This window comes from Plecotus auritus, assembly GCF_963455305.1.
Source record: "Plecotus auritus genome assembly, chromosome: 4".
Classification (NCBI taxonomy): Eukaryota; Metazoa; Chordata; class Mammalia; order Chiroptera; family Vespertilionidae; genus Plecotus; species Plecotus auritus.
In genome coordinates this window covers 152,731,158-152,758,844 of record NC_137775.1, presented here as the reverse complement: position 1 = coordinate 152,758,844, position 27,687 = coordinate 152,731,158, and the positions used below count along the sequence as shown (strand labels likewise).

The window sequence follows — 27,687 nt, the reverse complement described above, 5'->3', positions numbered from 1 at the left end:
GGTTATAGGCACACTGTGTACCACTGATATCTGACCCCAGCTAGCTACCCTAACATTTACATGAACAAAAGTCACCCTGCTAGAAAAATCTATACACGCATAAAATACCCATTTTAATAGGTTAATATCTTAAAAATTAGAAAGCATCTTATGGTCAATGGAGTGCTCATTGTTTAGATGGCAGAGTTGGCTCTTCTTTCTTTCTTGCATATAAAATAAAGGTGTGTCGTGCCATCGATGGCATCTTAGATTTGATTAAATACATTGTGTATCATTTGTTAGCAGGATCTCAGCCCCACTTAATAAATTAAATCAGAAAGAAGAGAGAGGTAAGATTTCAAAACTGCATCAACCTTTAATCTGAAGATTAATAGTTGAATGAGGAGTTGGTCATAACTTCTTCACCAGCCTGCCACAGCCCATATTTAAATATATATATTTATCGTATGCTATCTGTAACCTTTTACAATAGAAACCGGCCTTTCCTGTTTTCTCCTCTCTGCAAAATAGAAAAGGATAAAAACTAAATCCCTGGCACTTATTGTATCTTCCTGAAATTGTGTATCATTGACTCTAGGGTGTGCGCTCTGTAGGCACAGTGTTTTATGCTTATGATTCTCAAAATTCTGTATGTATTGGAATCTCCACAGGAAATATTTAAAAATTCATGATCTTTACCTCCTGCCTGGACATTCCAATTCACAAAGTCCAGACTAAGGCCCAAAGAGCTATGTTTTTAATCCTGGGGTGGTATGATACACCTCGAAGTTTGAGAAACCCTGGTCCATTTGTTGGGAATTGACATGTCACTGCAAAGCACTTGAATTTAAAAACTCTGATCTCAGTAGTAGGCACAGGACCATATTTGACAGGCATGATTATGATTTCAAAAGGCAAATATACTGACACAAGAAGGAATTCTGATACTACGCTGTTTCCTATGGGGCTGGGACTCTAAACTAGAGCATGCATTGGTACTGGCCCTGATATCTGTTTCTGTTGGGAATCTCTTTAGCTGTGCCCCATAAAATCGGACGCATCATTGATGGGAGTCCTGCAGATCGCTGTGCAAAGCTCAAAGTGGGAGACCGGATCTTGGCGGTGAACGGCCAGTCTATCATCAACATGCCTCACGCAGACATCGTGAAGCTGATCAAGGACGCGGGTCTCAGTGTCACCCTTCGCATCATTCCTCAGGAGGGTGAGTGCCCGAGCCACCTGACTGCCATCAGAGTGGTGTCAGAGGGTCGGAAGTTGAGAGTTACTCCCACCGTGGCAAAAATTCGCATTCTGTTGCAACTGATATCCTGTTTACTCAGTACCAGTTTCATTCGGAGATCAAGCTATGGGACATTATGGATAAACAGTGTGAATCCCATGACACTGGAACATTCGATCATTCTCTGTTGTCCTCGGAGTACTGTTTTATGGGTACATTAAGCCAGAACCCATTCAACAGAGATGATAGAGTTACAAATCTGAAGAAGACAAAAACAACATGCGTTCATATTAACAGTGAAGCTCTGGAGGATTCTTCAAAGTCAGATTGATTTTGAAAAGCTTGAGGAAGTTTTGTGGTATAAAGACAGCTCATTTAGAAAATGTGTCATCTGATAAGAATTTAAATTCCCACTTAGCTTTTTAAAGGTCTCTGTACAAGGACTCCCCGCTGAGGCTGGAAGAGTAGTGAGCACCCCAACTCACAGCCATGCCTGAAGGGGCCACAAACTTCACCATAAATTCACTATTTCTGGAGATAGTGTGTTCATGACTAGTTTATAGCTGCTGACTCATTACTGATGGTCAAGAATTCAGTCCCTGGAGCATCCCACATGGAGAGAGAGGCATAGTGATGGACTCACACACCTTGGTCCCCTCAGTTTTATTCATTCACCTGATTTCATCTTGGGACTATGACAAGCAGGCATCAAACAGCTTCCTGGCTTTAAATATTAAACAGATGTTCTCAACTCAGGTGATTTTGTCCCCCCTAGGGAGCTTTTAGCAATATCTGAAGACATTTTTGATTGTCATGATTGAGGTAGGGATGCTACTGACATCCAGTGGATAGAGGGCAGGGATGCTATTAGCCTAGGACAGGCCTCACAGCAAAGAATTGGCCCAAAATGTCAATAGTGCCAAGGCTGGGAAACTGATACAAGGGGAGAAGAAATTTAAAATTTGGGGCTGTGAGAAAATGAAAGGGGAAGACTGGTTTGTAAGGAAATGCTAATAGATCACCTCCCTTTTATCACTCAATGGTGCAGACACCATTATGTATAAAATAGTAAATGGGAATTAACTCTAAGCAAGAATTCTCACTAAAATCTGACTTCTCCATTTTCCCAGTCTGAAATGTGTCTGTCCTGCTCTTATTCTAACATAGAGGAATAATTTCAGTTGAAAATTTGATATTATTACAAGAAATTTCAAGAAGCAGTTTTAACAACTTAATTTCCCCTCCTTTGTCCAGTGGTTGTTTGTTTTAGCTTTGGGGTGTTTTTACTCTTTCTGGAGAACCATGGAATACAGAGGGTTATTAAGCAATAAGACTAACAAGGAACTGGAACAAAGACTGTAGAAAGCTCTTACATTTATTATGGTTAGTTCCTTATCCAGACTTTGGCATACTGGTAAGACTTCTCATTGCAACCAAAAAATAGTGGCTAAACTTTTTCCAAGTAGAAAAATAGTATATATTTTAGAGCTTACTCCTTTGAATTCTTTTTCATAGTTTTAATAGGTTTTTAAATTGTAATCTTTTCTTCTGACAAAATGACAGGAGACTCTGTTCATAACCTTGTTCAGCAACTCTTATAATTAAGAAAAGCATACTAATTTTGAGAGTGGTATTGGAACTGGATAAGGATAAGCTGTCATCTTAAGCCCAACAGAAACTGAAATAACCAAAGCCTTGAGTCATCTGAGGAGGCAAAAAGTATTCACCTCCAGTCACCTCTGCCCTTTATCAACGTCAACCTGACCGCATCTGTGGCTTTGGCCCTATTTCAGAACTCAACAGCCCCGCCTCGGCACCCAGCTCCGAGAAGCAGAGCCCCATGGCCCAGCAGCACAGCCCCCTGGCCCAGCAGAGTCCTCTGGCCCAGCCGAGCCCAGCCACCCCCAACAGCCCTGTCACCCAGCCAGCTCCTCCTCAGCCACTGCAGCTACAAGGACATGAAAATAGGTAACGTTTCCTCTGGCTTTTCTGATTCTGAGAGGTGGGGGAGGTGGGGAGAGGAAGAACTGGGGACAAGACAAGACACAGGCAGGAGAGAGATTTTATTGAAATAGAAATTGCCATGTGGACTTGCCTGTGATTTTGAGATTGTATGTGTGTCATAAGTGGGTTTTATTAGTACATACGAGTGTCCTGTCCTGCCCAGCAGGAGAACTTTTCCTGAAGAAATGATGAGCGGTTGCAGATGGGTAGGGATTAACTCGCTGAAGAGCACTTTAGAGATTCCAGGCAGCATGAAGGCATGTACAGAGGCCCTTTGGCAGGAGGGAGCCGTCAGGCTTGGAGGGAAATGAGGCCAATGTAGGGAGGCAGAGGGGAGGAGGGTGGTTTGAGATGAAGCCAGTGAGGGTGGGAGGGGCTTGCCCTACAGAGTCTTGTAGGCATGATAAAGATTTTTATCTTAAGTCTATTGAGATGTTCTTAGGGAGTTTAAGCTGAGGACTGAAATAATTTGGTTTGCTTTTCAAGATCTCTCAGTAGACCCCAGAGAGAACAGACTGAAGGCTGGTCAGAGTGAATGCAGGTTAAGCAGTCAGAGATGGCTGCCAGTGTCCGTAAAGGTAGTGGCCCAGAGAGTAAAGATGGTGGAGAAGGGGACATGTTGAAGGATTTGTAAGCATAATAAATGTTAGCATTTTTACCGCATTTGACCTTATATCCTCCTACTCAGAATCTAATTAATTTCATCCATTTCACATTATTAACGAATACAAATAAGGCACTTCAAACTTCCAGAGGAAAAAAAAGGATGCCATATAAAACCCACATTATCTTTTTTTAATTGATTTTATTGGGGTGACATTGGTTAATAAAATTACATAGATTTCAGGTGTACAATTCTATAATAAATCATCTGTATTTTGTATTGTGTGTTTCAGCCAGCCCCACATTATCTTCTAACTATGACTTGGGTGTACCCTGGGTTAGGTTGAGCCATTAAAGAGAGATGAAGACATGTTCCCATTGTTTTCCCCTTTCGAATGAGAAAAATAAAAGAGCTCATGGGAACATCTCTGAAAATAAAACCCTCTCAGGTCTTTTCCATCATTCTAATGTTTTCTGAGCATCTGCTTCCCATCTTCTGCCTCCCATGATGGTGGAGATGAAGTGAGACCCAGTTTTTGAGTCCCAGAACTCTAGGTTCATCACTTGTACTGTTGCCAAGCAAATAGTTTCCCTCTGCCACAGGTGTTATTTCCATAAAGCCCTGTTCTATCCTGATTTCCCCTGTTTGCTTTCATAGAAAAGTAAATGTTGTCCTCAACTGTTTATGGTGTTAATATATTCCACAGAAGTAAAAAGACTAAGCCCCATAAGGCAATTCGTACCGAGGTAAGAATTTGACAATCCAGAAGAGGAGTAAGTCCTGGGTGCCTCAGTAACAAGCCCCAGATGTGTTCACTTTCACCAGATGTTGTTTGGATGGATTGCACTGGCTCTCCCCAGGACTCATTTCAGACTCAGGAGGAGGGATCTGAGTGCTCCAGCAGTTGCTGAGCCAGATTCAGACTCTAGGTTCTACCACTGTTGATTTACCTCCCAGCCACAATTCCATCTTAACCTCTGCAGAGTCAGACTGGACTGGAGATGGGCTCTTGCTTCCAGCCTTGGGGTGGGTAAATCATCGAGGTATGTGATAGCTCAATGGGAGGCCACTATTTGGTCCCCATCTGCTACTAGCTCACAATGGTTTTTGGATATATTTTTGCCTGACTACAGAATAATATATTTTCTAATTCTAGGATTAATAGATTGATCTGACCCAATTTTTTATAAATCACTGAAAAATTTGCCCAGAGCTCTTAGCTGTTTCTGCTTCAATAATATTAAAACCCTGGAAAGTGCCCACTCCTGCCACTCAGGATTCCTGGCTTAACTCTGATTGTTAGTGAGTAGCTAATTTGCATATGAATGAGGAGATTCAACAATCTTACAGATACCAGCACCATTTTTCTAGCTGCATTTAAAGATGATTGTGGTATCAGGGGAAAAACTGCCTTTTTCTAGGCTGGAGACGTCTACAAGACAGCTTGTATGCCAAGTGCACAGTATGAATTTTCTATCAGTTCATTTGTACAAGAAGTGCCCACCTACATGTCAAAGTGAGCCAGTTCCATGTTAAAGTGGGGTCAAATAAAATGACAATCTACTTGCAAAGTTTTATTTTATGAGATAGAGTGAATGATTATTTTGTCCTATCTTATTTACTCTTGGCCCCAACTGATACCCTACACACCTCTACCCATTTCTCTGTCCCTTCATATCCTTTTTGGTTTTGCTCAGGAAACACAAAATAATCTACATATATATATATATATATATATATATATATATATATATATATATATATATATGTATATATATATATATATGGCTAATATGCTAAGTGTCCCTCTGCCCATCTGACTGACCGCTATGACATGCCCTGACCACCAGGGGGCAGATACTCAACGCAGGAGCTGCCAAGTTGCAGTGACTTGGCAGTGGTGTTTCTCAGGTGATGCACCCCAAAACCAGAGAGGAGGGAGTCTGATTCCTTGTGGGGCCCTGCAATTCCACCTTTGGCCATGGGTTATGTTGTTGGTGGGGCACTGTCAGCCCCGAATCTGGTTTACTGCATACTTGCATTTGCATTCCACACCCTGTGTGACAGCAACTTTGCAGAGTGCCCTCTCGCACTCCAGGACCCCTAGGGGGGTGTCAGAGAGCTGGTTTCGGTCCGATCCCCACAGGCCAGGCCAAGGGACTCCACCTGCCAGAGGGACCCCGCTCAGTCTGCTGCGTTGCTGCCCCAGGTGCAGCCAGCCAGGGAGGGACCGAGGGAGGTTGGCTCCAGGGTGTGTCCAGCCTGTCTCGCCCAGTCCAGCCCCGCCAGCCACCTTCTAATTAATTTCCTTTCACTGTGCACGAATTCATGCACTGGGTCACTAGTTGTTATATAAACGTAAGCAAAACACTGTTCAAGGAGAAGCATTTGTTGAAAACAACAAAAGAGCCTTTATGAAATATATTCCAAAACTAAGTATAAATAGCAGAGTTGAGTTTCCCCAGCGAGGGCCTTGATGTTTGATGGCATTTTAAATAGCGAGGTCAGTAGAAGAGCATTGGAAATTGACTTCTTTCACAGACTTTGAACCTTTGCTAGAAGAAATTCTTGAAAGGCCCACATGGGGTCCTATCCCACCATAAGATCCCCTACCATGTGGACAGTGATTTTTTATTCTGAAACTTGTTCATACCATAAAATTCTGCTAGAATTTACCACTAGCAATCTGGTTTTATCATCTCTAGTCTCTTTAGTAATGGAATTAATAGCTATGTAGAGTTAAACTAATGACATTCTTTCATAAGTAAAGAAATTTTGAAGATGCTATTTTTTCTTAAAATAAGTGTTTTATAAATTCAGAGCAACATAAATTTGCCCTAGCCAGTGTATCATTCACTTAAAAGTTAGCAACACTGATAAAAAATTTAGTGTAGTATTTTTTAATTAAATAATTCTTCAATGTGCAGCTCAACTAACATCCTGATATAGGGCACTGGTGTAGAAGGAAGTTTGAGTGCTAGAGTGTAGGCTTGGGTGACAGCTATTACAAATTTTAACTGTTTCTATTTCTAAAATATTTCTGGCATATTTGGGGAAACTTACATTTCACCCCTTTTGCTATATCTTGTGACACATCTGATTGGAAATAGAGCTCATAATGGATATTTCATACGGATCCCCATAGATAATGAAAATAAGTGACTGTGCTATAACTTAAAACAGTGTGACATCTAAACCACCAAGCAAACTACTTCTAGAAAGGCACTGATACACAGCAACAGCTGTCACCCGGATCTTTTTTGTGTGTAATTCATACATTTGCATAGATAAGTATCTTATTCAAATAGTATTTTAAATAATTCTGTTCTCATCATGCACACTCTCAGGTGAGTGGACAACTTGCTGAGGTACCAAGCAAAGCCTCGATTGTACAACAGGGTAGGTGCCAAGGGGGACCTACTCAAAGCGCTGATTAAAATAACTACATTACAAATTTACCTTAAGAAAAGGATAGGACATATATACTTATGCATGTTTGCTACAATGTTGTTTCTAGAGGAAAAAAGGATATATGTTAAATTTTTACCAATATGTTGGTTAAATTACAATATATCATTAGAGTAGAATATCATGTAATGTAAGTTTCTTAGGGAGAAAAAAGGCAAGGAAGTAAGTTCAATGTTAGCAATAATTATTTGTTTGCTTTATTCCTTTATGTAGTCACTCCTTTTTAAAATAAACATGTGTATATATTAAAAAAATAAAAAATAAAATAACTACATTACTTCCAGAAAATCTCAAATGTTTTTGCAGTGTTATTTATAATAGCCAATATTTAGAAGTAGTCTAAGTGCCCATCAATAGATGAGTAGATAAATTTTTTTTGCAGTGTTATTTATAATAGCCAATATTTAGAAGTAGTCTAAGTGCCTATCAATAGATGAGTAGATAAAAAAGCTGTGGTACATTTACACAATGATACCACTCAGCCATTTAAAAAAAGAAGAAGAAGAAGGAAATCTTACCCTTTACTACAGCATGGATAGACCTGGAGAGCATTATGCTAAGTGAAACAAGCCAGTCAGAGAAAGCCAAGCACCATTTGATTTCACTCTATGTGGAATCTAATGAACAAAATAAACTAACAAACAAAATAGAAACAGACTCATAGAGAACAGACTGACAGCTGTCAGAGGGGAGGGAAATTAGGGGCTGGGTGGAAAAGGTGAAGAGATTAAGCAAAAAAAACCTCTTAGACACAGACAACAGTATGGTGATGATCAAAGGGGAAGGGAGGGAGTGGGTAGAAGAGGGTGAAGGGGGGATAAATGGTGATGGAAGGAGACTTGACTTGGGGTGGTGAACACACAATATAATATACAGATGATGTTTTATAGAATTGCACACCTGAAACCTATACAATTTTATTAACCAATGTCACCTCAATGAATTCAATAAAAAAGAAAATAAATAAATGAAAATAAAATAACTATATTACTAACCCCCTTCCAAAAAGCCCAAATAAGTACATCTATTTCTGTATACTTGCAGTATGTCCTCACCAAATATTAGATTACACTAATGGCAATGGTTCCTGTGAGTGATTTTTTAAAATATTTCGTATAATCAGCATCAATGAAACCATAAGCCAGTAAAACAAACAAAAAACATACGCCATAGTCTTAAAGGTAAAAGTTCAACTGGTTTTGAACTTGTTTTCCAGACACATATGAGGTTTTCCTTGGTGCTAAATATTTTCCCAATTCCTCAAACCCTGCATCTTAATTTTATATAAAATTGTTGTTATATGGAATGTATTTTTTTTACTTTTTTACTTTATTTTTGTCGTTGACACTATTATAAATGTTCCCATTTACACGCCCCTTTGCCCACCTCCACCCAGCCCCTGCCCCCCCCTCTTCCCTCGGGCAATCACCACACTATTGTCTGTGTCTATGTGTCATGCATATATGTTCTTTGGCTAATCCCTTCACCTTCTTTCATCTAGTCTTCCCTTCCCCCTTCCCATCTGACAGCTGTCAGTTTGTTTCTGTATCCATGCCTCTGTTTCTATTTTGCTTGTCAGTTTATTTTGTTCATTAGATTCCACATATAATTGAGATCATATGGTATTTGTCTTTCTCTGACTGCTTTAGGTATTTTTTCAATCTACCTATATCCCTAAGTAGCTTATTATAGAATTTCTGTGGCAATAGGTAAAGAACTACAGTATTAAGTATTTCTCTATACTATGGTGATAATTTTTCAGTTTACCTGATTCATGACCCCATAATGGTTGGTACAAGCTATTTTAGTCCCCTTTTGGAACTGGAAATGCTCTCAGTTTAGAGCAGTTTGGATTCACCGAACAGTGCTAAACAACTAGTTCTGGTTTCTGTATTTTATTAGTAAATAATTTCTAGAAACAAGAAAGAGACAAAGGTTAAGCATAAACATTTTCGCCTTTCCTTCCATTTTATGACCATGATGGTATCTGATACTTTTCTGATAGCTGTAGTCTAGTATTCAAACGCTACACAATATGTTTCTATTCTTACCAATGACCCCGTGACTTTCTACTTGATTTGTAGTTGGTGTGGATACCTTACTATCGCTCCTCTGTAATATATTGAAAAAGAACAAACCTAAATGGGTAAAATAGCCTTTAATTATGTACTTGTGGAGTATTTCAAGATCATGTAAATTGTGTTTTCATGAAGTAATGGTCTGCCAAGGTGTGTCTGTGAGAGAGAGACAGAGAAACAGAGCGTTGGTTTACTGGTGTTAAGACAGACTGCTATTTCAGGATGCATAGTTAAGTATTTAATCCCCTTGATTTGTGCAGTTGTAGTTTGTACATAGCCAAATCAAAACAGGATATCCATAAGTCCTTTTCCACAAAGCTGTGGTTGAGCCATCATTTTCACCTTGTTATCTCAAGGAGCCAAACGGAAAGTGTACAATATGGTATTTGTTAAAGATTGATAAATAATACTTACTATTTGTTTAGTCTTCTCATAATTCTGAACATGCAAAAGGATCACCAAGAGGAGTCATTTGATCATTCTACCTCCTTAGATACTGAGACACCAAGGTAAATCCCATTTCCATTCATTTAGTTACAGGTCAGAAGTAAAAGCAAGACAAGATGTGAAACCGGACATCCGACAGCCTCCATTCACGGACTACAGGCAGCCCCCGCTGGACTACAGGCAGCCTCCAGGGGGCGATTACCAGCAACCCCCACCCCTGGACTACAGGCAGCCTCCGCTGCTGGACTACAGGCAGCACTCCCCCGACACCAGGCAGTACCCTCTGTCAGACTACAGGCAGCCCCAGGTACCTCGGCCAATGAGATCATCGCAGGCCCAGGACCAAGACTTCCTGAAGTACAAAAAATGAAATAGAATGGGAGGCAGAGGAAAGAACACCCTTCTGAGATAGACAGCCCAAGTTCTATTCCTAGTTATGATATCATCTGGGTAACACCCACATCCTCAAAGCGCTCTGAATAAATAAATCTTTTTCAGAATAAAGCAGGACAATCAATCAATCAGTGGGTGAGTGGTAATGGGATGAACTAATTCCTGCTAATATTAGCTAGCTAATTCCAAGTATATTGTCTTGTCAAAGTTGAAAAAAAAAAAAAAAGCTCTTACCTGGAATCTCTAATACAGATAATGCAGAAAATTTTACAGATGTCAGCAATGGAGGTATTTTACATCCATAATTATTTACATAGCCCCCCACCTCCCATTTGGTGGGAAAGGGCCAAGTCCCTGTGCATAAGGATAAGGCCAAGCCTGGCTTCATCAACCAGCCTGCAACCTCTGTCACAAGCACCCAGTCTCTGTCTACACAACCCTGGTTCTTACAATTATTTGTTCATGTGAGATGTGCCTTATGGCGACTTCCATACCCCTCCGAGCTTCGTTTTCCTAAAAGGAGGGTCTTCCTTGCAGACTATGGTGAGGATTCTACTTTTTAATGAAAAGCACTTAGACCAGAGCTTGGTATCTAATAAATATTCAACTAGATAACAAGATACAGATTAAATACAATTTCAATTAATTTTGTTTTATTTAGGTTTAAAGATCACCTTTATCTCCCCCAAATTTTAAGAACACTGAAGGTCAGGAAATCTTGGACATACTGCATTTTATGTAAAAGACAAATTGATTGTCTACACTCCAACTTGATATTCAGTAGTTTGTGCACAGAGTTGTAGTAAGACCCCATTAAAATTTATTTTTCTAATTAGCAAACCTCTAACTTACACACACATACACATATGCACATACACAGGACTGGTACATTTATTTATACAGCTCCACAGCACTGAATGAGTACACTTAAAGAAAGAATATTGCCCAGGCCTATATGCAGTAATTACATGTTAACCAAGTAAACAGATGAACATCAATGTAAACAAGCTACACAATGACCAAGTAAATTGTGTTCTGATCTGCTCAAACCTTTGGGACTTGGTCTTGCATTTTGCGGGACTCTGAGGTCAGATTGCGTCTCACAACACCAACTCATTTAGAACACATTATAGGAGAGAGAAGAACAGAGAGACTGAATACAGAAGCTTCTTTGATATTAAACGATTATTTATTCCATTTTTCTCCTGGCCCCAAAGGATTTTGATTATTTCACCGTGGACATGGAGAAAGGAGCCAAAGGATTTGGGTTCAGCATTCGTGGAGGAAGGGAATACAAAATGGATTTGTACGTGTTGAGATTGGCAGAAGATGGGCCGGCAATAAGGAATGGAAGGATGAGGGTAAGAACACTCCTTTTTATAACATTGCTTCATTCTGAAAGAAACCCATGGTGGCATTAGAAGAGTGCTGAAGCATGCTATTAAGCAAACAAATGATGTAGGTTTTACTTCCTTCATTTCATGACCCAGTTTTCTGAAGTTTGACCAAAAGTTATGTAAGGATTTGATCACTTCTTTTCCTGCTTATAGCCTTCTAATTGACAAATAGTGTTTTACATATATAGTTTTCCTAAAGAGTAAACTAAAGAAAATGGACAAAGTAATCTAAGAAGTGAAAACAGGGCTCCATATTTTTCCGTGGTTTGATGATTCAATTTTCATTTGAGAGCAAATCTTTTTGAAATGTATTTTTAGCTTTTTTCTCCACATTTATTAATCAAATGTTCTGTGTTTCTTTGGAAATATTTCTGGTGTGTTGACTGGTCTTTCAGCTTTGATGTCGGGCAGACAGAAACATTTGGAGAAAGGTGGACTAAGCTTCTTGGATACAAGTTGTCCATAAATATGATAGCAGTGAGAATTTTTCCTGTTAGAGCATCAGGCTAGAGTGTATTTTTTAATGTAGCAGTTACTTTGAGGCTTCTGATTGATGGGTAACTGATTTTCATCTAAAGGTACAAAACAAAGCTTGATAACAATATAGAATGTTAGTCTCTCCCTTTCTCTCTGTAAAATGCTGAATAGTAGGCACATAATAAAGACTAGTTATTATTATAAATAAAATCTCGAATTCATTCTTGCCCATCCTCCTTGCTCTTATAGTTAATACAGAAAAGCTGTGGTTCTTGGTTGGGTTCTTCCACTGAGCCTCACAAACCAACTGCTCCCGGACAATAGAATAAATCTGTTATTCCTACCACCAACTCTACCATTTCTGGGATTCTCATTCCCACAGTGCAAAAGTAGAAAGTATGTAAATTGTGTCTATTTTTTTCTCTCCCTTCACAATGCTTTGACAGCTGGGAAGTATCCAAGTTGGAATCTGAACCCAAGCAAAGCTGACTTGAGAAACACCCCCACGCTTGCCCCATCCAACACCAGCGTCCTCTACACGTGGTTTTAGCTTAGGCCTCCGCATGGTTTCTTGGCTCTCAGCTTCCCTGTGAACAGAAGGCTACTTTCTAAACATGCTGAAAAGCCAACTCATAAGTGGGTAAATAAAACAAAATTAATCTTTGCAGTGCAGATGAAAGGAACACAGCAGGAAGGCCATGAGTGAACCAGACCCTGCAAGAGAGAATAGCCCGACCCCGACTCCCGGTGGACTTCAGACATGGCCTGTGTGGATTTCAGTAGCCAAATTGTTTTTTAACAAGTGGTCTAAATGACTGGCTGTTCAATATATACAATACTGCCAAGGCATAGAAGCCTAAATATAGAAGTACTCTATATAAAAAAAATATATACTCTTACAAAATACAAACCAGAGCAATGGTTCTCATTGTGGTCCCTGGTATCAGCCTCACCTGGGAATGTGCTACAAATGCAAATTCTCAAGCCACACCATAGACCTGTGGTCGGCAAACTGCGGCTCGCGAGACACATGCGGCTCTTTGGCCCCTTGAGTGTGGCTCTTCTACAAAATACCACGGCCTGGGCCAGTCTATTTTGAAGAAGTGGCGTTAGAAGAAGTTTAAGTTTAAAAAATTTGGCTCTCAAAAGAAATTTCAATCGTTGTAACTGTTGATATTTGGCTCTGTTGACTAATGAGTTTGCCGTACACTGCCATAGACCTACGAAATCAGAAACTCTACAAGTGGGGTCATCTGTCTGTGTTTGTGTGATTCACCGCCAGGTGACTGGTACAAGCTAAAGTTTGAGAACTGCTGAGTTAGAGGGAAGCTGTCATACACAGTGTGACGCAGGTAGGATGTGTGTGGCTTGGGCTTTGTTAATCCCCACTAGAGCTTGTCTAAGGAGATTCTTACCTTGTTCCAATGGTGTGCTAGAGGTCCTCAAATCCATGTACACACATATTTAGAATTCATGGGCAGGTATTCAGTTGTATGAAAGATGCTTTATCTGGCTGATAGTAAAAATGAGTCCGCTACCTGGGTTTCCAAAAGAATGATATTATAAAAAAATAAAAAAGAGCCACTTGGGAGTCACAGAAATTCCATGGATCAGCTTTTACTGCTTGATTTTATCTCCAATCTTTAAAATAAGGCTGAGGCCATGGCTGATGTGGCTCAGTTGGTTGGGTGTCTTCCCATGCCATCAAAAGGTTGCTGGTTCGATTCCTGGTCAGAGCACTTGCCTGGGTTGAGGCCTCAATCCCCAGTGTGTGTGCGGAGGAGAAGTATAGGAGGCAGCAGAGCAATGTTGTGTTCTCACATCGATGTTTCTCTCCCTCTCCCTTCCTCTCTCTCTAAAAACCAATAAAAAATAAAATAAGGCTGAGAGCTTAGCAGAAATGGGTGAAAGAGTTCTTTTCTGCTTTTTATGGATTACATTTGATATTCAAGTGTTTGAAGTTTTTCTCACTCATGAGTTCTTATGGCACCAGTGGAGAATTTGTCTAGGGTGACAAAATCCATGTCAGAGAAAAGGGTTACTTCATTATATAAGTTGAAAGGTACTCATATTATCCACTGTCTGAATTATATAAATATTTTGTTACCTGTATACAGATCAATAATTGTTCTTGTTTTTTTTTTTAATTTCTTTATTGATTAAGGTATCACATATTTGTCCTCATCCCCCCATTCCCATCCCAAACCCCTCCCCACGCATGCCCCCACCCCCCTGTTGTCTGTGACCACTGGTTAGGCTTATATGCATGCATACAAGTCCTTTGGTTGATGTCTCCCCCTTACCCCCACACTCCCCTACCTTCCCTCTGAGGTTTGACAGTCTGATCGATGCTTCCCTGTCTCCTAGTCTGTTTTTGTTCATCAGTTTATGTTGTTCATTATTTCCCCTAGATGAGCGAGATCAAGTGATACTAGAAATACACTTATAAGAACCGAAAATGAGACAAGCAATATTGGTTATGCTGAGAGGCAAATGAATCAGTCTGTAGTGAGTTTCTTTCTGGGCCAACAGTTCTTTTGAGTCCCAATTTCAATGTCAAACAGTTCCTTATGTGTACATGTCAGCAATGATATTTCAGTTCTGGATGGTGGACAAATGGTGGTAATGCAGGTCCGACCCTCTCTGGTTTGGTCCTGGGCAACCTGCCGTGACACACAGCTGCTGACTGCTAGTATGGCAAGGTGTCGTCAGCGTCTTCCATCTCTGGACTGTTTCTCTTCTGTCTTCATGGCTGGAGCAGTCCTGTCAGTTCCTCTCTGTTGCAGGAATCCACATGGTCTTGGAGTTGTTTTCTGAAAATATACAAACATATTCTCGACCAAAAGTTAATAAAGGAATCTTTTCTATAAATTTGACTTGGGATCCTTTTTCATTTTTTGCCCAAACAATTTTCCTTTGGCTTGTTTTGACACCATGTGTGTTTTTCATGGGCGTCTTGCTGTTAGCATTACAAATGAAAGTTAATTTTCTAAAGTAAAAATTTTCTAGATGTAATTTACTTACAGGATATTTTTCCTTACATGATATTCTTCTACTCTCCCCCCTTTTTTGATTTAAATATTAGGAGGCTTTTGGAAATTTAATAATGTAGTCTTGATAGCTTTTAAATTTTAATTTTTTTTTACTAAAATATGACTCTTTTAGGTTCATTACATGTTACGCAATTTTACCATGAGATGAACTACCAATAAAAATTTTAGTTACCACTTTAGGAACAGCTTTTTGTCCAGTACCATTAATTTTTCTAGAATATTCGCTTATTTCAATTAGCCAATTTAAATTAGTCTGAGAACTTGACTACTATTTTACTGTCAAATTTAATACTCTAACAACAATCTTATTTTATTCTGTAAATATTAGTGGAAAGGATTATTTGCCTTCTTGAGTAGGCCCTGAGCATTCCTCAATAATTGTTCTTGATAATAGCACATAATTAATTCAGAGCTTATTTTCATGTTTATTATCAAATTTAATGATTTAAAGCTAATCTTTTCCACATTCATTAGTACTTATCTATAATTGGCAATAACTTTAAATTCACAGATGTGTTTAAATTACTTCAACAAGGACCTGGATCAACCAGTATTGGCGTGAATCAGTGGTTTGATTATTTTAAAATAATACATAAACTGGATAACATGTAAATTACCAATTTGGAAATTTCACACTGAAATTAATTAGGGTCCCATTTTTCATCTTTTTTTTTTCATCTTATTTTAAAGTTCCCACTTAATACCGTTAGTGCCCCAATAAATATAGATTTTAAATTTCTGCACATATGATGCTTATAAGGCAGCTTACACAGCAATGGCTGCTATGACTTGGTTCATAAAGTTCCAAGACTCCTGAGAAACGTAGGTGAACTAGATGTTCGCAGGCTACCTTTAAAAATAAGTTCAAGAAGAAACGCTAGCACCAGGTTCTTCCCAGCCTCTAAAATGGGCAGGCACCCTTCTTCTGTGCCTGCACTAAACACAAACACATGCTTCGTGACACAATGTGTTTGGAGAACACTTCATTTTTCCCTTTTTCATAATCAGAAACAGGTAATGATGTGGTAACAGCGGCATATCTTAGATTAAACCCAGCGCAGTAGAATTGCTCAAATCAAAATGACTATGCAAGAACTGGATGATTCTGGAAAATCATTTTCGGTAACAATTAATGAATCACTGTGCCCTTGGTTTAGGGATGTAAATAATACTACTTTTGGAAACTTAGTTAATGCACCAGATGTAAGTCTCTGAAACTAAGACATTTCCTGGGTCTTTTACATCCATCTTGGTTGTAGGACAGTGGTGGTATGTGCCTGTTTAGTAGTATAAGACTTTGCTACGAATACAAAGAAAACCAGTACAGTTGCAGGCAGTGGCGGGGGGAAGAGGAGGGAGAGCACAGAGGAGGTGACTAGAGTGGGTGTAAAAGCAGCCTTCTCACACTGGGGATTCTAAGAAACATTGGCACAGATATGTATCTTTAAAGCATGTCCTTAGGCATCCAAGTGAGATCCCAGGCATCCAAGAGAATATTCATGAATCTTGTGATAGACAGCTAGATATATCCCAAGAGTGACTTCCAGGTAAATGACTTGACTAGTCTTTCTGGGCAGCTGAGGCAATGAAAATTATCTTAGCAAAGATCTGTGGCAGATTAGACTGTTTGACTTTCAAATCAATTATAAGTACTCACACTGAACATAGTTGTTTTTTTCCTCCTTGAAAAGCATTGTATGTTTAGTCATTTTTTTGTCAAATAAACACTTTCTTTCCACCTGATGAAACAAGAGTCAGATGAGGCAAACATCCTGATAAGGTACAATGGGTTTCTTCAAAATATGAGAACCTACCAATAGCAAGCCAGGATCAGATAGTAGTGGGGAATTTACAAACCAAAGTTCAGATACATAAGAGAGAATAAGAAACTTTTTCAGAAGCTCAATTAGATGCTTATTTAAAAGAGAGGCTCTGGGATCCCTGTATCAGAAACATATAAGAGTAACTAAATAAACAGATTTAAAGATTCACTAAAATATGACTATTTGGGGCCCTTCTAAACCCTCAGCCTCACTCAGAACCTTCCAAATAATCAAATGTGGTACATTTGCTTTATTAAAATTTAAATCATCATGGGGTGGGGGTGGGGGACAATGGTAAGATATGTACACATATAATACCTTAATAAAAATTTGAAAAAAAATAAAATTTAAATCATCAATCCACTTTGTTGAAAATAGAAAGAATGTTATATACCTGATAGCACTGATGGGAGGACTTGAGAAATATACCAGGAGATAGAACTGATATTTTTTATTAAGACAAAAGAGTGAGGTATTAGGTTGTGAGAAGAGACATAGATATTAAGATATGTCATGGAATACAATTTAAGTTGAATAGTACAGTGAGAAAAACACCCAGCAAAACCATGTGACCATAATTATATGAAATAGTCACTTTATCAAAAAAAGTAGAGAGTAACATGTTTTTACTTTAATTACTAGATAGTTTTTCAACGTCAACATTAAAAGTTGAATAACAAAATACAATCTATAAATGCAGAAAATAATGGGAATGGGGGCAATCATCATGTCTGATTGCTTTTCTTCAGTCATCAAGTAGGCTAGTATAAGAGAAACACAACTGACATTCAGATTTAAGGAAACAATATAAGAAATTATTAGACAATATAAATGGATATATTTTTTAAAGATTGTTTTGAAATTTGTAAAATAGTCCTAATAAAGTCGAGAGGGATAAAATTTTCATAACTGATGAATAAATCTCTGGTGCAATGCTCTTAGGGACACAATCTAATTAAAAACTGAAGATAAATCGGAAACACAGGAAAGAATAATGAACATGCAAAATAATTTACTGGTGAAGCTCAGTGAAGCAGAGAATCTAGGAAATCAAGAGGCATTGGAGGGAAGGGATAGTAGTCCTAAGCGCTAAAATAAAAATCTCAGAATCAAGGTAAAAGAATCTGAAAGATCGAGTTTTCTCTTGAAAAAGGCAAAATATTAACGCTGTTTCATAAAAGTATAATACAGTAACCCTCCTTATCCGCAATTTTGTTTTCCATAGTTTCAGTCACTCACAGTCAACGTGGTCTGAAAATATTAAATGGAAAATTCCAGAAAAAATATTCATAAATTTTAAATTGCAGGCCATTCTAAGTAGCGAGATGAAATCTCTCGATGTCCCACTTTGTCCTTCCTGGGACAGGAATCATCCCTTTGCCCAGCTTATCCACGCTGTACATGTTCCACCCATTAGTCCCTTAGTGCCGTCTTGGTTACCAGATCAACAGTGGAGGTATCATAGTGCATCAAGCAACCTTACGTTAATTAATAATGGCCCCAAAATGCAAGAGTTGTGATGCTGACAACTCAGATAATGCCAAAAAGAAACTGTAAAATTCTTCCTTTAAGTGCAAAAGTATGTATATATGGGGGAAGGGGGACATAGTATATAGGATTTGGTACTACCACCATTGCATGAATGCACTAAGGATCTTGGAACATATCCCCATGGATAATGGGAGACCACTGTATATTCCTCATTTCCATAAAACATTTATATTATAAAAAAGAACATTTTAACTTCATCATCTTAACAACTGTATAACAATTGTATATGCCTACTTAGCATTATATGTTTATTTATAAAATGGTTTACTTTCTTCCTGAAACTTATGATGCAAAAGTCTGCCTGCAGTGAGTGGGCCTTGGGGTAACCTAAAACATTTTGTTAGACTGAACAATGTGCAAAAAGGATACTGCTTACCCATCTTTAAAAAAAAATAATTCCCTGATAGCAGCTTCTTTTGTATTTCTCACCTCTCCTTCTGTGGTAACATAACTAGCCTGTGGTTACAAAATGAAAGTACTTTTATTTTACGTCTTGTCTTTATCAAACATAAAACCATTTAGAAGAATATTTTTTAATATATGGAATAGTTATAAATTAACCATGGTTCAAGCACCCTTACCTATCTCCCATGATTCCATTCTCCTCCTACTCTCCAGCACCGGAGGTAACCATCACCCTAAGTAAATACTTGCCATTCCTTCCAGTTTTACCACATATGTGTATACCTCTCAACTATAACATCTAGCCTTGCACACTTTGTGAACTTTACATAAGTGAATCATACTGTACATGTTCTTCTCTGTGATTTTCTTTTTATACTTTACTGGAGGCCCAGTACACGAAATTCACTGGGTCAAATGGGAGTTCTATTTTTAGTTTTTTGAGGAAACTCCATACTGTTCTCCACAATTTGATCTGTCAGTGTTTACTTTTATATGTTTTACAGCCATATTATTTGGTACTGAGATATTTGTTATATTTTCCAGGTGAATTGAATCTTTTCTCATCATGCAGTAACCTACCATATCTCTGTCAATGCTTTTTAATTTCAAGACAAAACATGTTGTAAATAGTAGACTAGGTTTCTTTGTTTGGTATGTCTCTTTTACCCTTTGCTTTCAAACTTTCTGTATCCTTATTTTTGTATTTCCCTGGTCTTTATAGCTGGATTTGTATTTTTAACAATATATCTTCATTGGATCATTTTAGTCAACATACATTAATTTTGATTACTAATACTTTTATTTAATTATGTCATTTTATTCTGTCTCTTCTCTGTTAGTCTGGATTTTTCTGTGTGACTCTTTTTATTCTTTTTACCTTCTTTTGAATAATCTCTGGGGTTCCAGTTTATGTAGATATCTCCTTTGTAGCCCCAAAGCTATCTTCTCTATCCTTAATGCCCAGATATCAAGCTGTAAACAAGTTTCCCAGGAATCGGCAGGTACTTTCTGGGTATAAGGTCCCTTTGACACTTGTTTACCTTCCAGGAGTCCTACATTAGCTTTGTTTTGGGCATCAGAAGATCCTTTACTTTCTTGCCTGTTCAGCACGGTAAGGTCATCTCCTATATTATCAGAAACAGGAGTTTGTCACATTTATCTTCAATGAGCAAATTACAGTTGCCAAAACTGCTTTCGCTCTTAGAACTGGCAATTAGTCTCCCTCAGTGTCTCCATGTGGGAGGGAGGGGAGCATATGCTCCCCTCTGTACCTCTGTACCCCAGTGCCCACTGCAGTCACTCTGTAGCACACCTCTTCTCCTTCCTCTCCAACTCCAGTCCCTTTTGTGTGGGGCAGGGGGCCCACAGAGCCATGGATGAGTCCTTGCTGCTGCTACAGCCCTGCCTGAGGACAGCCAAGGCGCTGACTCTGGGTGATCCCAAGGCTTCGTGGTGCCCACACTACTGGATTCTGGGCAGAGAGAAGCATGGTCTCCTCCTCACCCTCTGCCACACTTTGCCACCTCAACACTGTAGCAGCTCTGCTTGGGCCCACCGTCTCACAAAGGTGAGGATGGTCATAAACTCGCATGCCTGCAGGGCTGTGCAGGGAGCATAAATGAGTGAAGAATGGAGCAGCCACTACTAACCTAGGCCAACTGCTGATCAGAGGAATGCTGGCTTCCTCCTTCTGCATTTCTGAATTTTGTTGTTGTTGTTTTAAAGAAAAAGCAAAAATCTGTATTTTTAAGAATGAAATTGAAAAAATTTTTTATTTAAAAAAGCTGTGCAGGTAAAAAAAACAACAACAAAACAAGTGTACAGGCAATGTGAGGTTTCCAACTGCTCTATTTTTGTCATCTGTTGTAAACAGGTACTAGAGCAAGGGGAGGTGGTCAGAAAGGGGTGAAGCACTTGCCACTCCAGCAGGGTCAGGTCCCACTACAGCCCATCAAAAATGCTCTCTTAAGCCCTGGTGTGATTTTAGAAGAGACTAATGCAGAAACGTTCGACATGCCTCAGAAATGGGCATGCTGAGAAAATTCTGTATGAAGTTTTGATCTTGTGCCTCATTGCTGTACTTGACATTTTGAAGATGGTTTTTACTCCGAGGAAACTTACTTTGGTGGCCCCAATTGTTTCCTGATTGTTATTTCCTGCCAGGTCTAAGAGGCGTCTGCTCTGGGAGGGGACACGTTTGGTAGTGTGCAGATTCCTGGTGACCGCTCAGAAGAACCCCGCCTTATCTTCCACTGGACTGAGTTTGCTTCTGGGACATAAGTGTGTAGACCTGCTTAGCTACTTGAATTTGAGGAAGAGCTCTCTTCATGTCTTGCTTTTATCCTGACTTTAAACTTGAATGGCATGACATTCTGTCTTGAATTAATTTGCCCTTCAATCCAGAGAAGCAAAGGAGTAAGACTGTCTCCCTTAGCAACAAGCGACTGTCACACACAGAATTTCTCAGCAGGAAATAGCTGGGTAAAAATAGTGAAAGACGCCCATCAGTGGATCTATCTCAGTTTGAAGCCTCTGGTCATTGACACACATTGAAGAACTACCTCATTTGTTTTCCATCGGCTAATCTAAGATACTTTCATTGTCTCTTAAACTCACTCATTTTCTTCCTTAACTAAAGACTCTGTCTTAGTGACTTCCTAGTCCACTCCCTATCTCAGTCCCTTTCCTTTTCCACAGTTTCTTCCTCATTGTCAGGAACTAGGGGCAGAAAAAAGAGTAGGACCCTCTCAGACCTGGTATGCAAATACTGGCTCAACGACTCACTGGCTATCTAGCTCTGACCTTGGACAAGTTACCTGTCAGAGGCTTGCAGATGGCTGCTCTATAGCTCTGTAACCAAATACCAGGCCTCCTCTGGGCAGCTTCAGGAGTGTGCACATTGGGTGGGAGGGAGAGAGTGTCCTTCTGGCCAGTTGAACGAACCCTAGCAATTCATAGAATGACAGCATGTCATCATATTCTGCAAGTTATTTAACAGAGAGTCAATTTTACTCGACTGTAAAATGGGAATTGTATTTTCAAGAAAGGGCAAAGTGCCTGGTTCAATATTCCTAAGTTTTCTTCTCTATTCTTCCACACCCCTCTTCTCCCCAGGACCTATACTTCTGTTAAAATACTCCATACTCTGAGATCACATACACAGAATGCATGTTTCAAGTAAGTGTGTGTGTCAAGAGACTATGAAACTTTGCAAATACTAATCAGCTTGTATTTGCCTCCCTCCACCCACCCACCCATCCAGTCTGTTAGATAAGATGGTTCTTTTTCAAAACACAAATCTGCTCTGTCTGCCCATTGCTTAAAACCCTCCCATGGCACCCTATTTATTTCAGGGTAAAGATGAGATCCGTCACAAGACTGTTGATGCCCTGCGTGTTCTGGCCTCCCTCCCCAGCTCATCTCACCCGAGGCTCCCCTTGCTTTCCATCATCACACCAGCCCATGTGCAGTCTCCGATAGTTCACCGTGCTTCCTCCTGCTCATGGGGCTTTTACACAGGTTGCTCCCTCCTCCTGAAATGCTCTTCCCTCTCCTCTTCACCTGGTTAACTCCTCCTTGCCCAGCTCCAGCACCTCCTCCCCAGAGAATCCAATCAGGTCACACCCACCTGTCATTGGCCCACATCTTCTTCACAGCACTTTTTCATGGTGCTAACTATACAGTTTCGTGTGTGTGCTTATGTTATGAGGTCTGCCTCTCAGGGTATAAACTCCATGAGATCAGGAAAGATGTTTCTCTGTGCTCCCCACTGTACCCCAGTGCCCAGCACTGTGCCCGGCACATGGTGAGCATGCAGCAAATAGTCACTGCTGAATGAATATGTGAACAGAAACCGCTGAAGAGCAGAACACTGCAGGCGTGTTTGCCAGCTCTGCAGGTCACCTGGCCATGCTCACTAAGTACATGGCCACAAAGGCGCCTGATGAACCAGGACATGGGACTCATAAATAACTGAGTGCCAGTATATGAATACAGGAGGCAGCTTCTGTCTAACCTACAGGAAGCTTTTTATGCCCTAGTGCCTCACTGACATGCACTGTCCTCTTTGGGGCTCATTTAACTATTACAAATTTTGTAGTAGCAGTGAGGGAGTGTAGGTAAAACCTTATGTGCCTATCATTTTTTTTAACTATGTGGCATTTCAAGTCTTGTTTTCTTCATGCATAAACTCCCTATCATCATGTATGAATGACAAGGTAAGAATGGAAATAAAGGAAGATAAGGTCAAGCAGGAAATAATGAAGGACTGCAAAAGCAGGAGGTATGCAAAACATGACAGGTTAAAGGGTTACACGACAGGTACGCTGGAGCCTATTGGAAAAGGCATACAGGGAGGCAGTAAACCAGGCTTTGGCAGAATATCGTCGGAATGCTGCAGAATGGAGCCCGGCCAGGTCAGTGCAGATAAATGAGCTAAAAAGTTTGATAAAATCCAAAGCCTGGGAGAAGAAAGATAGCAAGTACTTAAGAATCAAGTAGTCCAACTGGAGAAACAAAGCAGGTGTCTGGGCTTGGGTAGATGATTCCAGGGCCCCTGCACTGCGAACATCATCGTTTCATCACCTCCGGGTGCTGACACTCAGCAAACACAGAAAGCTCATCTCTGCATAAAGTGAGCGCCTTTGCATGTCATCACGGCCCGCTCGCTGAGCCATCAGTTGTCTCTCAGCCTTCACTCTGAATCACCCTTCAGATCGTCTGCAAATGTGAAGTTTTTCCTTTATAGTGTGAGCTCTGCTCCATCCCTTTTATGGAGGAAAAGGAAACCCTCTCACACGGATGAAACCCATTACCTTTTTCTTTTCAGTGTCTGACCTGAACACTGTGTTAAATGAGCTACACGTGTTCCTTTCAGGACTGAGGGCGAGCGTTGTCTTGATTAGAGAAGGGAGCCATCGGGCGCAGAGCCGGCTGGCGGGAGACTCCACTGTCAGTGATTCGGGCTCATTATGCCATGTGGGGAGGGCTCCGTCCTCTCCTCTGTTCCTCCTGTTGGCTGCCCAACTCTGAGCCATTTCCAAAGCAGCTTCCCCTGGGGGCTAGTTAAAGGTTTGGTAAAGGAATCAAAGGGTCAGTGTTAGGATGGCATCTTGGTGGTGAAAGACAGAGTAGACATTGAATAAATTAAAAGTGAGGAGAATCTTTGCATTTTAATTATTCGGGTTTTTAGTGTTTCTGTGTGTGTGTGTGTGTGTGTGAGAGAGAGAGAGAGAGAGTGTGTTTGGAGAGGAGGTGGTTGCCTAACGAAGAGAATGGGAAAGTTACAAACCACTGCTGTGATGTGAAAAACATTTTACTGGCCTCTTCAATGAGGGGAAGATTTGTGAACATGGTTTCCTCTCTTATACTAAAAGCCATCATTTCTCAGTCTTTATCTGAGAATAAATCAAAATTTCTTCTCTATGAAGTTTATGAAATGTCTTTCCATTGTTTATAAAAAGTTGTTCCATATCTGCCCCGGACCTGAAGCTCTCCGGTGGGTGGGCAGAGAGTTGCTCAGTTGGCCCAGTCTCCCACCCCATGTCTCTATTTTAATCAGAAAAATGGACAGCGTGGAATACACCTTGACCCTGGTTCACACAGGATTGGGTTTGCAGGGCAGAGCGCTTCAGAAGATATCGAGAGCCACATGCTCTGTTCTTCAACCGTGATTCCAGGCATTTCTCAGTCCTCTGAGGTGCCCGTGTGTTGCCTGTTTGGCGGTACACCATCCTCAGCCCAGGACCCCTCCTTTCCCCGCTGCTTCCTAACACCTGCCTGTGAAACAGTGCCGCCGCCTTCTCCAGGTGAAAAAGTCATTACTGTCTGACTCCTGACTGGTTCAACTTGACAAGATGCCTGTTTTGTAGTAAGTACTTCTCTGCATTGGAAGCATCACCTCTTCCTGATCCTATGTGAAGCACAGTGACCAAGGCAATCTTGTCCCATTATTTGGTCAGTTGGGGAGGTGTGTGTTGACATGTTTCCTAAATGCTTAACCTGAATGTCCAGCCGCCTGTGGGACGTGTAAGGCACTCGTTTTCCATTTCAAACCAGCCACCAGTTCTTGACATAATGCCATCTCAGTGTCCCAGGTCTTTGTGTAATTATCTGCCAAGAAGGGGACTATACCAGTGGTCTTTAGGACACTGTCAGCAATATTAGCCTCTTGCAGGAAGAAAAGGAGACTCTCAACCTGTTAGCATTTCTGTGCTTGTGTATGGGACCTTCAGAGAAGAATACTAAGCCCAGCCCTAGCCGGTTTGGCTCAGTGGATAGAGCGTCGGCCTGTGGACTCAAGGGTCCCAGGTTCGATTCCGGTCAAGGGCATGTACTTTGGTTGCGGGCACATCCCTAGTAGGAGGTGTGCAGGAGGCAGCTGATCTCATCAATGTTTCTAACTCTCTCTCCCTCTCCCTTCCTCTCTGTAAAAAATCAATTTAAAAAAATAAAATAAATAAAACGAATACTAAGCCCAGAAATGGAAGTTAAAGTCAAACATAAAAAAAGCGAAGAAGGGGCTAGCAAATATTGAATATTGGGTCATTTTCAAATATTGCCTTCCTAGTTCCAGAGGGAAATGGAAAGGAAAACTGAAAAGTAATCCCAAAGGGAACAGGGACAAGCTGCTGAGTTAATGCTCAGAAATAGCTGCTTAACTCGGGAGTGTCCTCGGTCCTGCGCCGGGCTGGCCTGAAGGAAGCCGGTACACGTTGCTTCAGTCTGTGTCTTCCCGGAAATGGACACATACACTAAGGAAACTGAAGTCAGATCCCAAAGTATGTATTCTCTGCTTTCATCCCATTAGCCACTGCCATAATCGACTCCTAGCTTTGTTATCCTATTATCCTCTCCCAGCAGCCAGATGGGTCCCACCTATCTCTAGTTTCTCCCATTCGTGCTTCAGACCACGACTAAAATTATATTCCTAAATCGCAGATGTAATCAAACCTTGTCTCCTCAAAAGTTTTCAACAAAAACTTTGCTTGCAGGATAAGATCTAAATGTGTTAAGTTTTTCTTTTTTACTTTTGTATTGTTTTTCTTTGTTTGTTTGTTTGTTTGTTTCCCTTTGTTTCTTTGGGGTCTTTTCCATCACCATTTATTTCCTATATACCCTCTCCCACCTCCACCCACTCTCCTCCACACTGCAGGCCCCAAAATTGTTGTCCGTGTTCACGAATTTTCTTTTTTTTTTTTCTTTTTTGCTCAATCCCTTCATACACCCACCCCTCAATACTCCACCACCACCATGAGAGCTGTCTGCATGCTCTCTATCTAGGAACCCTAAACCTAAAAAAAACAATTGCCTTATACAGTCTAACCCAATGCAATTTTCCAGCCTTCGATGCTAGTTCATTCCCCCAATTTCTACTTAAAACGCTGCTGCCAGGGCACACACTGCCATTTCACATTCATGTCTTTCCTCATCCTTTTCCTTCCCAAACCATTTCCTCTCTATTTCTACCCTTAAACCTTACTCATCTGTCAAGGACCAGTCTAGCAACCTCGTGAAGCCTTCACGGGTTCCTTCCTCTCACCTCCATCTTCCAACCACATTCAGAAGTGCTCCTTCATCAGCACTCCCATAACACATTTTTGAATATGTTTTTATTATGAAATATAGTGATGTAGAAAAGAGATTATAGACTATATATGTGCAGTTTAAACAACAACAATAAAATAACTGCCTGCAAATCATTACCCAGCTTAAGAAATAAAGCAATGCCAATCTATAGGAGGCCTTCTCTCTCTCTTCTCCCTCCCACTCCCCTCTCTGCCAGAGGTGATGCCTCTTCTGAATTCTGTGTTCTTCATTTCTCTGTTTTTCTTGATAGTTTACCAATAATATACCCATTGAACAACATATTGTTTAGTTTCACATTTTTAAACTTTTATAGACATATAATTATCTTTTCTTGATTTTTTTATTTAATAAATCTTTATTGTTCAGATTATTACAATTATTCCTCTTTTTCCCCCCATAGCTCCCCTCCACCCGGTTCCCACCCCACCTTCTGCCCTTACCTCCCCCCAATTGTCCTCATCCATAGGTGTACACCCCCTTTCCCCCTGAGAATTGTCAGTCCACTCCCTTTCTATGCCCCTGATTCTATTATATTCACCAGTTTATTCTGTTCATCAGATTTTTTATTCACTTGATTTTTAGATTCACTTGTTGATAGACATGTATTTGTTGTTCATAATTTTTATCTTTACCTTTTTCTTCTTCCTCCTCTTCTTAAAGACTACCTTTCAGCATTTCATATAATACTGGTTTGGTGGTGATGAACTCCTTTAGCTTTTTCTTATCTGTGAAGCTCTTTATCTGCCCTTCAATTCTGAATGATAGCTTTGCTGGGTAGAGTAATCCTGGTTGTAGGTTCTTGCTTTTCATCACTTTGAATATTTCGTGCCACTCCCGTCTGGCCTGCATAGTTTCTGTTGAGAAATCAGCTGACAGTCGTATGGGTGCTCCCTTGTAGGTAATTAACTGTTTTTCTCTTGCTGCTTTTACTATTCTCTCTTTGTCTTTTGCTCTTGGCATTTTAATTATGATGTGTCTTGGTGTGGTCCTCTTTGGATTCCTTTTGTTTGGGGTTCTGTGTGCTTCCTGGACTTTTATTTCTTTTACCAGGTGGGGGAAGTTTTCTGTCATTATTTCTTCAAATAGGTTTTCAGTATCTTGCTCTCTCTCTTCTTCTGGCACCCCATAATTCGGATGTTGGTACGCTTGAGGTTGTCCCAGAGGCTCCTTACACTATCTTC

The 27,687-nt window shown here is 40.2% G+C and overlaps 1 protein-coding gene across 11 annotated transcripts in view; it reads left to right on the top strand.

Annotated features, from left to right (window-relative positions):
* The window catches only part of MAGI2 (membrane associated guanylate kinase, WW and PDZ domain containing 2), a 1,233,836-nt gene that overhangs the window by 1,115,261 nt on the left and 90,888 nt on the right, over positions 1–27,687 (top strand). For all 11 annotated transcript variants that reach the window (XM_080663639.1, XM_080663638.1, XM_080663637.1 and 8 more), the window contains 4 exons: positions 1,016–1,201; positions 3,013–3,187; positions 9,908–10,127; positions 11,431–11,574. In XM_080663639.1, the coding sequence (XP_080519765.1) occupies positions 1,016–1,201; positions 3,013–3,187; positions 9,908–10,127; positions 11,431–11,574 (725 nt within the window). The remainder of the gene's footprint in view (positions 1–1,015; positions 1,202–3,012; positions 3,188–9,907; positions 10,128–11,430; positions 11,575–27,687) is intronic.